The following is a 15,000-nucleotide window of genomic DNA, read 5'->3' on the forward strand; positions in this document are numbered from 1 at the left end:
TTGCAAGAAAATAGACAAAAATACAGATTTTATCATCATGCATTAATACACATTTTGACCATTATATCAGCTTATAAGTGTGTTTTTAACGTCACCATGTAAATGGTAACAAACGCACAAAACTCTTACTAGATGCCTTCGTGCCATTTTTATCGATTACATCTCAGAGGGAGTGTCGAACCGACAATATAATAATTCAGCCAAACTATATACACCGCGTGCGATCAGAATGATATGTAATAAACATGTGACGTCATGTGGCATGGCGTCACGTAAACCCTCACAAGATACAGTAGATGTTGCGCAATACTTCAGTCACAATAACCACAATGGGAAAAGAATATCTTTATCGCATCCTTTCTTAATCGTAAGCGAACCTGGTTGTGGGTCGGTTGTGTCTCGTTAGTAAACATACAGCCCGTCGTACAGTTATCATAACACAAAGTGGAGCGGAACTTCCCCCAAGAAACCCACCGAGACAGCACGAGCTGCAAGGCTGCCACCCAAACGATGTTTACGCGATACAGCACATTTGCCGTGAGTGATACGACACATCACATGGCATGACAGCCGAATACATTTACCTCATCGGTCTGAAGTCCTCGAACCTCCGGGAGCAGCGCGGCCATGTTCATGTTCCGTGCCAGGATGCCCACCCGCGTCGATATGAGCGACCGAAAGACACGCACGAATCCCAACCGTCGACGAGCAGGTCACGCTTCAACCGAAAACGCTTCCCCGGGATATGAGACGAGCGGAGAGGCGTTAGCTTGTCAAATGCATCGTTGAAACTACGCCGACGGACATCCTCTCAGCGCGCGCCCACCTCGCCACGCCCCCACGGCGTCGCGCACGCCCACTACGCTCGTGGCCACGCCCCCTCGCCTGCCGCTCTATGATCATAATAACAGCAGCGACGTACGTTTTTTGCCGACGTAAATATAATCTCTTCTCTTCAGATCTACATTTTAAGTTCATTTTTGCAAGTTAGTCGTATTTAATGTTCATTATAAGTATTATCATTGATGGCAACTGCAACACTGTAGCCTATAGAGAGAAATAAAATATGTCAACAACCATATTCAGTATAAAAAGCACTGAAGTTACGGTTTCTTCCCAAACTAATTTGAAAATAAATCATGTAACACTTTTGTAGTAACGTATTATAGCCCAGTACTAGTATACTAAAATATATAATCATAGATTTAAAAAAAATAGTAAAATTATTAAAGCATGAATAAGAATAGAATAGAATAGAATAGAATTGACTGTACTTGATATACTGAAAATGTGTTTTATCTTTTGCAAACGGACATCGGACAGAGTTCATCTTCAGCCAATCAAAGCGAGGCATCGCTCACTCTTATCCAATGAGCACGCGCGACTGTGTAACCCCGCCCATTCACGCGTTTCCTAGGAAGTGCAGGTTACGCACACTTTGTGATCGATTCAAAGCGCGATCGCAGAGGTATGTATTCAGATTGGTGTGAATGGCGTGCAAGGTTTACCGCTTTACACTCTGCATAGGATGTTTTCCGTACAGGTGCGGCAGACCTCGGAGAGGTCGCGTGTGTTTTATAAGACCGCGTTGGTATTGCGCTGCTCGAGAGAGAGAGTTCAGTTCTGCGCGACGTGTTCTGCTTTTGACTGCCAGCTTGTTTACTTCCAGAGTGTGCATGAACGTTAAACATAATTTCCTCGTGAAGCACCGTGTACGTGTAACTTTTTTTTGCAGATTCCGCTCTCCCTGCCTCTTTAACACAATGGAAGTCAACAGAACGGGCAGAACATACCTCGTAACCGGTGGAGGAGGTTATTTCGGATTCCGGTAAGATTTTACGACAGCGTACAACCTTTCAATATTTTTAATTTCCACAAAATGCTAACACATACCCGGCATAATATCTATACGAACCACTAGATGGCGCTATCATACTGCATTATAGAACGGTAGATCCCAATTGGAGACTCCTCAAAAGTACTTAATTTTACTTAAAACTATTTTGGAAGTCCTTATCTGGCACAGCCAACTTTTAGGGCTTGCAATACTTTATGTACGAACTGTTAAGTTCATCAGATCCACACTGGGCGTCCAGTTACAGAGCTGAAAACACTTTTTAAATGTATTATGATTGTGCATTAAATGCAATAATTGTCGCATGCTTCTATGTCAAGACACATTTATTCGTATAGCACATATGCAATGTTTACGTTACGAGCAGATTTGCATTAATAAACAGGAAAACAACAAGTTACAAATACAGTTTTAGCTACAGAAACGGCTCTAGACTAGAAAATCCGCTGATGTGGATGTAGATGAAAATCTTTTTCACTCGCTCAATAATGCATGCCTTGCGGTGAATGGGTGCCGTCGGAATGAGACCCCAAACAGCTGATAAAAACGATGAAAAAACCCTCTCGTATCAAGTTTACTTGTGACGGCACCCATTCACTGCAGAGGATCCATTGATTTCTAGACATCCGATGAAGAAACAAACTCATTTTTTTTGGATGAACTGTTCCTTTGAAGCGTGACCGTTCTCTTTATAAATGCCATTTCTCTTTCAGTCTCGCCTGTGCTCTCCTCAAAACCTCCTCGAGCGTCGTGCTGCTTGACGTGAGGCCGCCGAGCCAGGAGCTGCCGGAGGGCACCGTATTCGTCCGGGCCGATGTCCGCGACTACGCTCGGGTGGAAGAAGCGGTCCGCGGCGCGAGCTGCGTGTTCCACGTCGCCTCCTACGGGATGTCCGGACGCGAGCAGCTCGATCGAAAACTCATCGAGGAGGTGAACGTGCAGGGGACGGAGAACGTCCTCAGGGCCTGCGTGGCGCACGGCGTCCCCCGTTTGGTCTACACGAGCACGTATAACGTGGTGTTCGGGGGCCAGGAGATTAAGGGCGGCGACGAAAGCCTCCCTTACTTCCCCTTGCACCTGCACCCCGATCACTACTCCAGGACTAAGTCCGTAGCCGAGATGCGGGTGTTAAAAGCGAACGGTTCGCCTCTGAAGGATAACACAGGCGTGCTGCGGACTTGCTCCCTGCGTCCAGCCGGCATATACGGCCCTGGCGAGGAAAGGCACTTGCCTAGAATAGTTAGCTACATCGAGAGCGGCGTCTTCAGGTTCGTGTACGGTGATCCCGATAGCCTGGTGGAGTTCGTTCATGTGGATAATCTGGTGTCTGCGCACATCTTGGCCGCCGAGGCGCTGACTGAAGAGCGTCAGCGTCGCGCCGCCGGTCAGCCCTATTTCATTTCCGACGGAAGGCCTGTGAACAACTTCGAGTTTTTCAGGCCTCTGGTGGAGGGCCTGGGGCACTCGTTCCCCACGCTTCGCCTGCCCTTATCGCTCGTGTACTTCTTGGCGTTCCTGACCGAGATGCTCCACCGCGTCGTGGGGCGCATTTATAACTTTCAACCCCTGCTGACCCGCACCGAGGTCTACAAGACGGGCGTGACGCACTATTTCAGCGGGCGTAAAGCGCGAGAAGAGCTGGGATACGAGCCTAAACCGCATGACCTGGAAGACGTCGTGCAGTGGTTTCGAGGCAGAGGTCATGGGAAGAAGCGCGGCCGGTCGTCAATTAAGAAACTAATTTTAGACGTCGTTCTGGTGGTCGCGTTTGCAGCAGTGGCGCTCTCCTGCCTTCCGGTCGTGGGCCAGTGACGTTTGAGGATTTCAGTTTCAGTGCATTATGTGAGGTTTATACTGATTTGTTCGCTTTTAAAAGACGTGCGATCGTGTTAATGCATGTGAGGGATGCATTGCTGTGAAATGCCGTAAGTTAAACCCTGATAAATGGTTTATTTTAACATGAACAATATTAATATGCTTCTTTAAAAGAATAAAATCGTCCAAATGGTTACCAGAAAGCAAACTATATTTGCTGTATACAGTATGCAATTTAACAAGAATTTCAAAATGTCTTTTGTGTTTTGTCAGTTTGCTTAACGGAGAGCAGCACCGAACAAAACTTGATCGTGCTGTCCGGCATGATGCGAGACGATCCGAAGAGCATCTTGGGTTTAAGTGGAGGCGAGAAAATCTGTCTGTACAAAGAGTCACAAGATCATCATCGTCACTTATTTACTTACAATTGATTAGTCACATAGAAATATAATTTTTTTTCTTTGCTTTGCTTTGATTTGCATTTATGCCTTTTTGTAATTAGTACACTGCATACGTTTGATCAATTCATGCTTTCTGGGAATTGAACCCGTGACCTTGGCATTGGCTGGTGTCGTGTTAGACTTTTTGAGTTATCCTGAAAGATTTCTGTAACTTGAAATTTTCTGTTTATTTTCAGCTGTACGTAAATCTCTATCCCAGAGTTTAGAGTCTGTGACTGGATGATTTATATTTAAAAAAAAAAAAAAAAATAAATAAATAAATATATAAAATTAATAAAAAAATATATATAAATTAAAAAAAAAAAAAAAAAAAAAAATATATATATATATATATATATATATATATATATATATATATATATATATATATATATATATATAATAAAAATAAAAAATTATTAAAAAAATATATATATATATATATATATATATATATATATATATATATATATATATATATATATTTTTTTTTTTTTTATTTTTTTTTTTTTTAAATAATGGGTATGAATTTTGTACAAACAAAATATGAGAACAAGCACTCAAGTTCAGATGTTCCTCGGGTCATACAGTCATGTCTTCATTTTCAGCTATTGTTTGAGAAGTTAAAAATTGCTGTGCTTACAATAAATAACTCTTGCTTTGATATTGCGCCGTCTGATGTTTTAAATGTGGCTCAAGTGTCAAAAAAAATACTTGTGGTGTCCCCTTTTTGGTGACGGAAATGTAAGTTAGTGACAATAGCCTTTGTCACCGATGCACAATGAGATGTTTGGGATCTGCCCTTCCCCCAGATTCAACAAACCTTAACTGGTCTGCTGTAAGTGCATGCTAGTACTGTTGCTTTTAGAGCATGTGTTACCTGGGAAACGCAAGACAGGTAGATTTTACAAACACTATATGGATATTTGAACAAGAGTGTTATATAATACTCATTTTACTCTCCCGAGGACGCTAACAGTACGGTTATAAATGGTTGCTTCTTGTTTAAAGTTGTTCTCAGAGATGTTCAGTGTAGTTTTTAATTATTTTCTGTGGGCTGGGCTATGTGGTTAAATCTTTAATCTGTCCCGCTGGATGAAAGTGGACACACATAGACTCTCCAAAGGACTTTTTTTCAGGATTCTGCTCCCCCTTGCTGAGTTGCTCTCTATCATTGTTTCGCTCCGGCATTAACCACATTCCAGAGCGCCGCAGCACGGCCCGTCTCCCTCCGCGCATTCCTCTCACGCGAACGAGTCCCGAGCGAATCGTTTGATACGCGCGCGCTCGCCCACCTACGCGCCCGACGCCGCTCCCGTTTATCGAGAAATTCCCGGGGATTTTTGGGAGAGCCGGAATCGCTGGAAACGGCTTCGCGGGGACAATCGCGGAAAATCAAAGCGAGAAAATTCCTCCGCGCAGCGCGCCATTGACTGTAAAGACCTTTCAACTTTGCAAAAAAACCGAAATTGACAAACGTTCTCCTGAGTGGAAACTTTGTCACGACGACCGTATCGCCACGAATCGACAGGCGGGGATCGCGCACCGCGACGAAATGACGGCGGAGGACTGAGTAATCGCGAACAGGCAACGATGGTTCGCCTGAGGCGGCGTTTTTCCGCGTAAAATGCAGTTTGTGTTGTAGTTGACTAGTGCTCCGCGCGCTCGCCCGTTCAACTCGCCTCAGAGACGACATGGATGGATACGACGAGGATCCGGCGAGCAAACTGATGGAAAACCTCTCCATATTTGACGTTTATCAAGACGGGATGTACACGGAACCGAACCCCGACATGGAGAAAACTAAACGAATGAATGGCAGCTCCGCGCACGGGAACAAAGTCTACGGCGCGGCTCCCCTGCGCTCCGTCAACGGTAACCGACCCTCAGTGCCTCTGGATTTCTGTTCGCCGCAAAGGGACGCGGTTTATCCCGATCCCGACGCGTACTGCACCAAATCCGAAGTTGCCTTGCCGTGTTACAGCGGCGCGTCGGACCGTCTCAGGAGATACACGCAAGCGGAGGTGCAGGCGCACCGGTACAGCGCCGGATGCGCCTACGACGCGCTCATCCTCGGGAAGCAGGTGAGGAGCAACAGCTTATGCGTGGCCACGAGCCCCCGGTCCAGTTTGGCTTCGTCTCACTCGTCGCAGGACCAGAGCAAACACACCAGCCCGAGGTCGAGCATCAGCAGCCCGCGGTCCAGCCTAGTGTCGCCGGGACAGGAGAAGTACTGCGAGGGCAACGGCGCGATCAGCCCCCGCTCGAGCTACGCCAGCACGGCCAGCGACACCAGCAAGCACTCCAGCCCCAGAACCAGCCTCAACAGCTACGACTGCGGGAGCAAACCGAGCAGCAACCGAACCAGCGGCATCAGCATGGGCTACGACCAGCGGCACGTCAGCCCCAGATCTAGCACCACGAGCCCGCGCTCCAGCTACTCTCCCGCGGGGAACCACGAGCAGGAGAGCGGCGCGGTGCACGGCATCCCCATGGCCAGCCCCCGGTCCAGCATCTGCAGCCAGGACGGCGGCGGCGGCGGCGGGGGAGTCGCGCGGATCGCCGTGGCGGCGGCGGCGGCGGCGGCGAACTGCGTGGTCAGCCCCCGCTCCAGCATCTCTAGCCACAGCTCCAGGAGTTCGCGGAGCTCCATGAGCGCGTACCCCGAGCTCCAGCACTCCATGCTGGGACCCGGTCTGCCGGAGGACGCGCTGCTGCAGGACTTCACGGAGCCGAACGGCCTCCACAGCAACCGCGTCCACCTCCAAGCGTTTTCCGAGCCGCAGCAGCAGAATTCAGAGGTCAACGTCGCGTTTAACTACGGGAAGATGGGCGCCGGGGGGCAGCGTTTAAAGCTGCCGTACCAAGTCACTCCATCCCGGGACAGCGGCCCCAGTCCGGCGGAGAGGCGCCTTGAGGCCCTCACCCTGGAGCTGGAGAAGGAGCTCGAGATGCACATGAAAAAGGAATATTTCGGTGAGTAGATCACTTCTAATCAGTTTAGTGCACATTAAAGTTGTGGACAGATAAGAGCATTCCCTTTTATCTTTCCTTTGTGCCTGCTGAGTATACATAAACTTGGGTTTGAATAAACTTTTCCAGAATTGTTTGGTGAAAAGTCATATGCACAACCGATTAATCGCATCCAAAACAAAGGTTTTTGTTTACATAAGCCTAATATATATGTGTGTGTGTGTGTGTTTAGCATGTATACATAAATGCACACATATACACAATATATTTAGAAAATATTTGCATGTAGCTGCATATATTCATATAATTTATATATAAATATATTTAATCTGAAATATAACCTATTTTTCTAAATATATAGATGCATGCGTGTCTGTTTATATGCAGGTAATAAATATACACTTAATAAATATACACTTATTTTGAATGCATTTAATCGTGATTAATAATTTGACAGCACTGCTCAAACCCCATTTACCAGAGTCGGCACAGAGCAGCCTTTGTGTTGGACTCATTAAAGTATCATTAGGGTGTGGGAAAACAGGTGTAAATCATGTTTTGTCAATGAATCAGTGTGCTTTCCAGACAAGAGGGTTTATACTTTGAGCACTGCTTTAATTGCATTGTCATTATTTATCTTTGAGCTGGTTAAATCATCGTTTGTCCTGACTTTTTCGCCCAAAGGCGTCATGCAAAAGACGCCAAATTCCCAAAACGTGGATCATCTCACAAGGCATGCTGCAACATAGACTGAAATCACTGTGATTTCATTCACCAGGGATAGATTTAATTCTCAAAAGGAGGCTTAATGGCTTTGAGTTGTTTTCTTTAATGATCAGCTTTATTGTGTATTTCTCCCAATTTCATAGACACGACTCGACAGACAAGCTGTCAGTTGACATCCGAAAATAGTATAGAAATGTAAAATGAATACAAATAGCAGCTCAGATCGTATGACAGTGCTTTTGCCAAGACCTGTTCCTTGATCGGCGTCTTTCGTTGATCCTGGATCAACGTTACTGTGCAAAAAAAATAGTCTTAACCCAATCCTTACCCCTAAACCTGAGATTTTCTGAAAAGTCATCCCTCGATTCTGATTGGTTGATTGAAATGTTGTTCCTGGATCAGCATCCTTGGAAAATGGTACTCAGTGAGATCTTTTCTTTTTTTTTTTTTTTTTAGATTTTTTAATCTTATTTTTTTCTCAGTAGCAAGCAGCTTTAGCAGACAACTGAAAAGAAGTGAGATCCTGTGGGTGTATTTCGTTGAAATGCATCTGCCGACAGTATTATAATCGCGGTTTCGTGTTTGTTTAGTGTGTTGTTTTGATAAAACACAAGTTTTGCACCCAACTCACAGGGTTTGAGTATGCAGGTCGGTGCCAGTGACCACAAACTTTGGCTAAACGCTGCAGCAACCGGCTCGTTTTGCATTGTAACCAGCTGATTGCTGATTGGTTTTGGTCACACCGGGCAGCAGCGGTAGACCAATCGCAACAAAGGCTGCTGGCATCCCAACTGGCACAGCCCAAAAAGGACATTGTTGTCGGCGAGCAGACAGACAAACAGGGTTCTTAGAGGCTTGTTTTTGGCCCGGACCTGGACGGAAAAAGGCAAGTCTTCAGAGAGTACATACTTTGTCTCCCAGTTTGAACGCCACTTCCTGCCAGTGTCCTTCCAAGGCCTGAACGTCAACAGAAATGTTCTTTAGAGGCATGTGAGCCTGTGTTTTTTTTTTTTTTTTTTTTTTCTTAGGGAAGTCCTGATTTGTGATTTGGCGGGACCAGTGTCGGTTTGGTGGAGGAGAAATACAGCAACTTCAAAATGTCTTAAAAGTAAAACTTTCTCGCCCTCGTGTCATTTCGTACCTGTGCGGGTTTCTTTTAGCTGTTAAACACAAAATAAAATATTCTGAAGAACGTTTTTAACCAAACGGTTAACGGTAGCCATTGACTGGAGATAGCTACCATCAATGTTTTTTTACAGTAAAGGAAACCCAACTATTAAGTGAACTATCTCTTTAAAACTCCGATTTGGCATAAGCAGAAAATGTTAAGGAAGCATTCGTGTCTGGAACACAAATGCTGCCGATGGGGTTTGTTCAGATCATCAACCCTAGGTATGAGCACAAGTAACTGTAATGCTTGCTTAGCGAACAGCACAGTCTGTTGTTGTGACTCTGTCGCATCGTCTCATCTTTTGTGTTTCCGTTGCCACCGGGAATTGCTTCTGCTACTGTCTCGAAACACATTTGCACAGGTTTAGTTGCAGAAAGTCTAGAGACGGCGGTACGAGTGTGTTTTTGCCTCTGAGGAGCAGGTGATGTTTTTTTTACTGCATGCCGAACCCTCTTTAGTCTGCATTAGTCTGCGCGAGAGCGAACCCTCTCCGTTACCGTGACAACAGCTCCCCTAAAATCAATCTCGCCGGGTATTCGTGATGTGTCTTTCTGTGCTCTTAAAGGGTTCATTCAACTAAAAATGAAAAACCTGTCATCGTTTTCTCGCTGTCATGTCGTTCCAAACCTGTATCACAATCTGCTGTCAAGCTCCTAAAAGGACAGAACTGCGCTATAAAAGTTGCATGGCTTTGCTCTTTACATCAGCTCTTAAATCTCATTTGCGTTCGAGAACCACTGCAAATTGTTATAATTTACACCAAACCTACCAAACACCTCCATGCGCCGAGCTCTGTGATATCTGAGAGCTTCAAAAGAGCAAAGGTTTTCAGCGAATTATGAGAAAACCTATTATAATGCACATTCGGACTAGCTTTATGCTACTTTTTTAAGCTGAGACGTGCATCGCATGCTGTTTTGTATGGAAAACAACACTGGCAAGCATTGCATTCTGTGTTTCACAGCCAAAAGCAGATAAAATATATGGTTAATTATAGCAAAACGTTCGTTTTGGGTATCTTGAGTATGTGTGAAAAACACATTTTTAAGAGGTTGTTTGTATTAAAAACAAAGTTGCATTGACACACACTGCTGTTCATAAGTAGAAATCTTGCAAATAGAAATTTGTAATAATATAGATTACCTTTTAAAAGATTGCAGTATTAGTTTTTTTCCTTTTTTTAAAATGAATTAATACATTTATTCAGCGAGAATGTGTGTAAAATTCATTAAAAGTAATAGTAAAGAATATATCGTAATATTTGGAATAAATGCTGTTCTTTTTTTACGTTTTTATTCATCAAAGACTTCTGAAACATGTATTCCAAACAGCTGCGTTGGTAATAAATGCACAAAAACATATAAAATGATTTCTGAAGGGTCATGTGACACTGAAGACTAGAGTAATGAAGATGAAAAATTGCATATTAAGTTAACATATTCACAAAGAAAACAGTTATTTCACAGTTTTACTGCTTTTTCTGCATTTTTGATCAAATAAATGAGCTTCTTTAAGACATCTATAAATCATTTTACTGATCCCAAACTTGTGAACGTTAGTGTGTCCAACTAAGTGTACTTATCAGATTACCATGCACCCTTCAAAGTGCTCACTTTAAGTTTTCTGCCCTAGAGAATGAGCTCGAATGCCTTCTGATATCTATTTTACTTCAAAAGTTAGCGTTTTTTGGCTACAGACGTTGCTTAAAAGCTTGCGCTATCACAAACAATACCTGACTGGTTGAGTTTGCGCTGTTTCTTGCGAGCGATTAGGCTGCCGGTGGGGTGGCGGTTCAGCAACAGACTCTTGGCACAAAGCGTTTGTCTCTGCAGCCAGACACAGCTGCTGGGGGTCACCGCTGATCACCTGCTTAGAATAACAATCATCTCACGCAAACACGCGCAAATCGCCGGAACGCTCCAAAAGTGGCTTTGCTGAGTTTCTCCGAGTAATCTGCGTCTGAGAAGAGCTGGAGGTTTTCTGGCAGCGTCGTTCGCCTGCTTAAGCGCTGAATCAGCCGACCTCTGACCTCCGTGTGTCCACGCAGACACTCGGGATTCAGGGTCTGGTTTAAAATAAACACAGAACGAGACTTTGCTCGCCGCCGTTTCCGTTCTGAGAATAGTTTTTCGCTAATAGTCTAGCTACGCGTCAATTTGATTTAATGCAATAAATCCGTGATCTGTAAGCTGCATGATCATGTTGAGCGCATGCAGATCATTCGTAAATCTGTGTGTGTTTTTGTCGTAAATAAAGTGTTTTTGTGGTCCAAACAAGGCCTTTTCAGCTTAACAACATGTGACGTAAGTAACCGTTTTCTTGGTTAAAGCTTTGTAAAACTATCCGGTTAAAGAAAGTTGGCCATGCATGAAGTGGTTAAAATTGTATAAATATCAAATAAATGCAGAAAAGATGTATTGTAATATTTAATATTCTAAATATGTCATTGCATGCATGTTGTTGCTCTTTTGTTGGTTTTGATTGATTTTGTTTTCAAGTGGCTTTGGATAAAAGCTATGCTAAATGACTAAATGTAATATGATCAGAAATAATGTGAAATAAAAAAAGATTTCTTAGCCGAAATGTAGAGTTAAGGCAATTAAAAGTCAAAGTGACTAATAGAATAACACCAATATTCAGCTATTAATAATAATAATAATACACTTTATATAGCAAATGTCAGACATGCCGTTCAAAGGGCTTTACGTGGATCAGAAAGGACATCAAAAGTCATTTTCGGCATCATTAAAAACAACAACAAAAAGATAAAATCACATACAGCACATATATGTAACAGTGCTTATGAAAAACAGACATAAAAAAGAGAAATAACTACAACATTTCTAATTTAAATGACTAAAACTTAGAACATATTATTGGAAAATAATGCAGCTTTCAGCCTGTCAGCATCATGTAAACATGAAATATCAAATATACAGTATATACTTAAAAAGTCGTCTTGCGCACAACTTCACGTCTTGCGCACAACAAAAAAAAAAGCAAAACATTGCAGTTAAATGAAATCAATAAATTAGAAAAATCACCCGCCCAACCAGCCCTAGTCCAAACTCAACAACTTTGGCCTTGTGTGAAACAAAGCGATGTTCTTCAAGTCTTTCTGGAACAGACTGAATGAGCCGTTATCAGCCGGAGAGAGGAAGGAGTTGTGGTTCACGGCCTCTATAGAGGAAGTGGTACCAGTGTGTATCAGGTGAAGGGAGTTCGTCTGGAGGATGTGTCTTGTTGAGTTGCCAGCCGTCTGAATCTCTCGTTGCTGTTCACGATAGACCTTTATCACAGCGGAAGCGGTTATGTGTGTTTTTCAGTGCGCTATAATCACCTAGTCGAGATGGGCGACGAGATATTCAGATGATTACTGCACACAGACCTTTACAAACGGAGTTTTAATTAGGGCTGCGTTTTCGCTTTGATTCTCATTCACAAGCTTGCGTTTCGATTCAGTATTGATTATTTTGTGTGTGTGTGTGTGTGTATCGAGTACAGTGCATGCCAGATTTTCTCAAGGATAAAATCTCTCAATGCTGTAAAATATACACAAAAGTGAGTTGGTACCATAATGTCGAAGGTTAAAATAGACTTATTTGTATTGTGCAACTGCTTAAATTACACTTAATGAAGTTTTTATAATAATTTAAGTTACTCAGATCATATCCAACTTATGTTTTATTTTATACGTAATAACTGGAGTTGTTATGCTGGACTAAAGCCATTAAAAAAATCAAAATTAGTCAGAAAAAATAGCCGTAAATGCATTCATCTAGTTGCACATCTAAATTAAAAAAAAAAAAAAAAAAATTCAGTTGAAATTAAATCTAAAAAAATCTAATTCAAAATATTAATATTAACTATAAAAGTATCCGAGTGATACTAAGATATCCCTGATTTAGTTGGCTGAGGAAGCAGCGAGTCGGTCGCACCAAATGACATCTTTGAGAAAGAAACTCGAGCCTCTCTGTAATGAGGATTAACAGCGAGAGTCAGCTAAACGTGTTAATTAGTCACCGCTGGATTAGTTCTTCTTAGCGCTCACCTGAAAACTTGTTTTTCGGCAGCCAAGGTGCGTAAGTGCCGCATTAAAGGTTGCTTCACGATCGAGACTTCACTGTTTCACAATGAAAAGGAATGCAGTCCTTTATATGAAAGTTGAGTGTTTGTGCATCGCACGCAGTCTTGCTGGAGGTTTTGTCAGGTAAAAAACAAGCGTGGTAAAGATAGACAGTGAGAACATGTGCTTACAGCCGACAGACTACGGTAGCTGAATGGAAAGCGGTGTACTTCAAACGAAATCGAAATCATGTCATTTCTAATTGGTTCACCAAAGTGAACTTTTTTTGGGACACCTTTCAGCTACCATTGGGCCGAGGCGGTTGCTCCATCGGTGGGCGTGTTCTGAAACTCCACCTTCTTTGACGTGGGATTTTTTTTTTTCTCATTCAGTCGAGGTCCGACAACGGAGCAACATCTCCAAGTCACAAAGATGAAAGGCAGCAAATATCAAATACATGCAAATAAATATTACTGTTGCATTTTTTTAAAGATAATGGAAACGATATACTGTCTTTTCAAACTTCTTTTGGCCCCGAAACAAAGAACGAAAAAGAACGTCATTTAAAGTTTTTCCGGGGCCTTGAGACTGTTAAGACTAGTTCTGTTAATATTGACCCCAGGGAATTAAACTTATTTCATTTTCAATTACTGTTTTGACTATATATATATATATATATATATATATATATATATATATATATATATATATATATATATATATATATATATTGCCTTAACTTTGTGTTAGTATATATATTATTTTTTTATTTTATATTTGTATAATTATATTATATATATATTTATTCTTTTAATTATTATTATTTATATTATTTGTTACTTTTCTTAATTATTTTAGGAAAATCAGGAAAATTCATTCCTTTAAAAGGTTAATAAATGCATAATGTTTCCAAAGTTTACTTATTATTTGTGTTATATTACTTTGTCTATATATATCTAATATTTGTATTATTTGTATCATTTACTATAATTTTATTATTTTATTATTTTACATTGTTTATAATTGTTTTATGTATATTATTTAATTTTTATATGTGTGTTTTTTTTATTTAACTTGTTTATTATTTATATTTTGATGTATATAATTTCTTTATAAGTGCTTTCAGTTTCAGGAAACAGTAATTCATTAAAAAAAACAAGCATTAGGTTAAAAAGCTCAATAAATGCATAAATGTTCCCAAAGTTCAATAGCAATTAGTGTGAAACAATCATGTTTTCAGTATGATCCAAAATACTTGGGTTCTCGGGGTGGACGGGGGCTGATTTGGAGAGCAGTCATGAGCGATGTAGATAAAGCGGGACTTTTACAAACGCGATTAGATCAGAAGTGCCGGATTCTGGTACGTGAAATTCCCTCTCAATGATGCTTTAATTATTTTGATGAGTTAACCATTAAGTCACCGAGAGCTTATCTGATGAGTGTTTCTGTTCCAGAACCTGTTATCTCATGCACAATTGGGTTTCATGTTAATTGAGCTGTTAAGTGAGATTTTCTTACATCATTAAGGGCTGAATTACATCCGTTTGGAGATCTGGAAGCAGAGGTTCCCGAAACGCTTAACTGAGCTATCTGCAGAGTTGTTGTTAGCAGACTGATGCGTGATGTGTCATGGCCGTCTCGGGGGTGATGTTGTGTGCTGTCTGCGAGGTGACCTCAGCCTGACCATGTCTAGGTGGTGACCGTGGCCGCAGTTAGGAATGTGACCCCAGCGGAGGCCATCTTGTGTGTGAGACTGCATGCATTAGTGCTGCTGACTCATTCTCCCATGATGCCGAGCGCTTGATATATACCAAGTGTGAATGATGAATGATGAACTTTTAAATTTCAAATCACCTAATCACTATATATATATATATATATATATGTATATATGTATATATATATATACATACATATATATATATATATATATATATATATATATATATATATA

The 15,000-nt window shown here is 41.9% G+C and overlaps 3 protein-coding genes across 6 annotated transcripts in view; 2 read left to right on the forward strand and 1 right to left on the reverse strand.

Moving 5' to 3' along the window:
- nedd4a (NEDD4 E3 ubiquitin protein ligase a) overlaps nucleotides 1-799 on the reverse strand; it is a 33,330-nt gene extending 32,531 nt beyond the window's left edge. Inside the window, 1 exon segment of the mRNA XM_043264452.1 lies at nucleotides 585-799. Within this exon segment, the coding sequence (XP_043120387.1) occupies nucleotides 585-635 (51 nt within the window). The 5' untranslated portion in view covers nucleotides 636-799.
- On the forward strand, nucleotides 781-4,374 carry sdr42e1 (short chain dehydrogenase/reductase family 42E, member 1). 4 transcript variants are annotated; one of them, XM_043264449.1, is made up of 5 exons: nucleotides 781-918; nucleotides 1,324-1,468; nucleotides 1,736-1,828; nucleotides 2,569-3,697; nucleotides 3,944-4,370. In XM_043264449.1, the coding sequence occupies exons 2-4, from the start codon at nucleotides 1,371-1,373 to the stop codon at nucleotides 3,665-3,667; spliced, it is 1,290 nt and encodes a 429-aa protein (XP_043120384.1). In that variant the 5' UTR covers nucleotides 781-918; nucleotides 1,324-1,370; the 3' UTR covers nucleotides 3,668-3,697; nucleotides 3,944-4,370. The 4 variants fall into 4 exon arrangements, 3 of the variants coding, with proteins under 3 accessions (XP_043120384.1, XP_043120383.1, XP_043120385.1); XR_006253166.1 differs by having other exon boundaries at nucleotides 828-935; nucleotides 2,569-3,780; nucleotides 3,944-4,374; XM_043264448.1 differs by having other exon boundaries at nucleotides 828-935.
- Nucleotides 4,375-5,129: 755 nt separating this feature from the next.
- LOC122323000 (WT1 interacting protein) overlaps nucleotides 5,130-15,000 on the forward strand; it is a 29,302-nt gene continuing 19,431 nt past the window's right edge. The window contains exon 1 of the mRNA XM_043216610.1: nucleotides 5,130-7,086. Within this exon, the coding sequence (XP_043072545.1) occupies nucleotides 5,805-7,086 (1,282 nt within the window). The 5' untranslated portion in view covers nucleotides 5,130-5,804. The remainder of the gene's footprint in view (nucleotides 7,087-15,000) is intronic.

This window comes from Puntigrus tetrazona, chromosome 18, assembly GCF_018831695.1.
Source record: "Puntigrus tetrazona isolate hp1 chromosome 18, ASM1883169v1, whole genome shotgun sequence".
Lineage (NCBI taxonomy): Eukaryota > Metazoa > Chordata > Actinopteri > Cypriniformes > Cyprinidae > Puntigrus > Puntigrus tetrazona.